General features: G+C 41.7%; 1 protein-coding gene across 1 annotated transcript in view; it reads right to left on the bottom strand.

The window, feature by feature from the left end:
- Window positions 1–531: 531 nt before the first annotated feature.
- The window catches only part of rras (RAS related), a 9,005-nt gene continuing 7,576 nt past the window's right edge, over window positions 532–1,960 (bottom strand). The window contains exon 4 of the mRNA XM_005749667.1: window positions 532–754. Coding sequence (XP_005749724.1) covers window positions 532–754 — 223 coding nt within the window. The remainder of the gene's footprint in view (window positions 755–1,960) is intronic.

The raw sequence follows: 1,960 nt of genomic DNA, 5'->3' as shown, positions 1-1,960 counted from the left end.
TTTTACGTCCAATGGATGATGATCTGATTAGTCGACTATCAAAATAATTGTTTGTGGCAGCCCTAGCTCCCTGCATTTATTTTTTAAATAATTCTGTTGAAGCATGGTCTGACTTTCATTGGTTAACATTCATCGAATTTGTATTTATTTGTACTTTTGTCAGATTAACGTTATTTCTGTGAGCATTATGAGTTTTTCTTTCATTGACTGAAGGGTCCCAACAGTTTTGTCCACGTCTGTACGTTGTTGAGCTGTGGTTTTCCAGTCCTTTCAGGACCTGTCTCTGAACCAGTGGTCCAATTATTAATAGAGTAAATGGACTGGCATCTGTATTTTCCAATCTTCCTCTATATTATTTTTAGTAATTTGGGGTGCAGGTTCATCTGTCACAGGCACACTTTAACTGTCAGATTACAGGAATTGGAACCTTGGACATTTGATAAGTGGATGCCTCGAGCTCCTGAGTTACAGGAGTTGATTCTCCTTGTATAATAATTTGTGGAATAAATGAGACTAAGCCAGAAAAGTTCTTTATAAACTGCAGATATCTCCTAAACTGTTGAGATTCCAGAACTTCCCTTCTGCAGTAGATCTGGAATAGAAGAAAAATGACATTATAGAGGAGTATCGGTTGTTGTTAGTTACCACTCTTTGCTGTTCCAGGTCTGCCTTGTTTCCAACCAGCACCATGGGAAAATCATCTCTGTCTTTCACTCTCAGGATCTGGGTGTGGAACTTCTGGACTTCATGATAGCTGAGAGTTGGAAGGACAGAAATCATTACCAGTCACAGATTAAAATAGCTCTTCATATCCATTTTAATAGTTCCAGACAAAGTCTTCCTTATTCCTTATATATTAACATACTGTGTTGTTAAATAGTCTGTTTTTGTTACTGTGTGGTTGTTCCTGGTTCAACCCTTGGCTGAAGCTGAAAAAGATTCATTACCAAACAGCAGAGGCTACGGTGAGTTTCTTCTGAAGTGTTGGACTTACAGATGCAGCTTTTCAGTTCTAATTAAGTACTTGAAGCACTTTCTACTACAAGTCATATAACATTCACACACACTGTGACGCACTGGCGGCAACTGTGTGCACCATCTGCTCAAAGATACTTTGACATGCAGGCTGGAGGACTCCACGCCCCCCTGTACTGCAGTGTAGTGTGCAGGTGCTCTGACAGTAAATGGGCAAACGTTAAGATAACACAGGACCAGATTATTACAAAAAGGTTACATTTGTGTCTTTCTTGTCCATAATTGAGTTTCAGATGAATAAAATGTGGCTTTTGCATCACACTCTAAAGTTGTGGTTCTCTCCTCCTCCTGAGAATGGGGACAGTCTTTTATATGAAGTAATACATTAGAAACCAAAAGCTGGACATTAAGAGTGCCCAGGAGGAAAAGCACCCAAAACAGAAGAAAAAAGATGAAGTGAAATTAAGACCCTGACCCAGGAACAACTTACTAATGGAAACCAGGACCTTTCTGTACACAAGAATTGGTTTCACAGAGCTGGACTTGTCATGTTACACATCCTTCTCTAAGGAAATATTACTAGAAATGAAACTGCATCTACACAGGAACCAGCCTGCTCATCGCACATCACTTTGAAGATGATGACTGGTTGAAGAGATTCCAGGTTCCAGTTGAGCCTCTAAGATATTTCCTACCAGGTCACATCTCAATCAATGGTATTCAGTGGTCTTCAGTCTGGGTCCCACACCCCCAGACTCACTAACAGCTGCGTGCCCTGGGCCATGGTCTCAGTTACCCTCATGTTTCAGGCCAACCACAGACGGACTCTATGCAGACCAAGTCTTTCCTTTGTGCTACCTCCAACTAGAGTTGGATGTCTCGAGACCGGTCTTGGTCTCGAGACCGGTCTCGAGACCACTTTTACGTGGTCTTGGTCTCGTCTTGGTCTCGACGGACTTTTGTCTTGGTCTCGGTCTTGGTCTCG

Source organism: Pundamilia nyererei, unplaced genomic scaffold (genome assembly GCF_000239375.1).
Source record: "Pundamilia nyererei isolate P.nyererei 1_Seehausen unplaced genomic scaffold, PunNye1.0 scaffold00252, whole genome shotgun sequence".
Lineage (NCBI taxonomy): Eukaryota > Metazoa > Chordata > Actinopteri > Cichliformes > Cichlidae > Pundamilia > Pundamilia nyererei.
The sequence above is the reverse complement of the archived record's forward strand: the minus strand, read 5'-3'. Positions and strand labels throughout refer to the sequence as shown.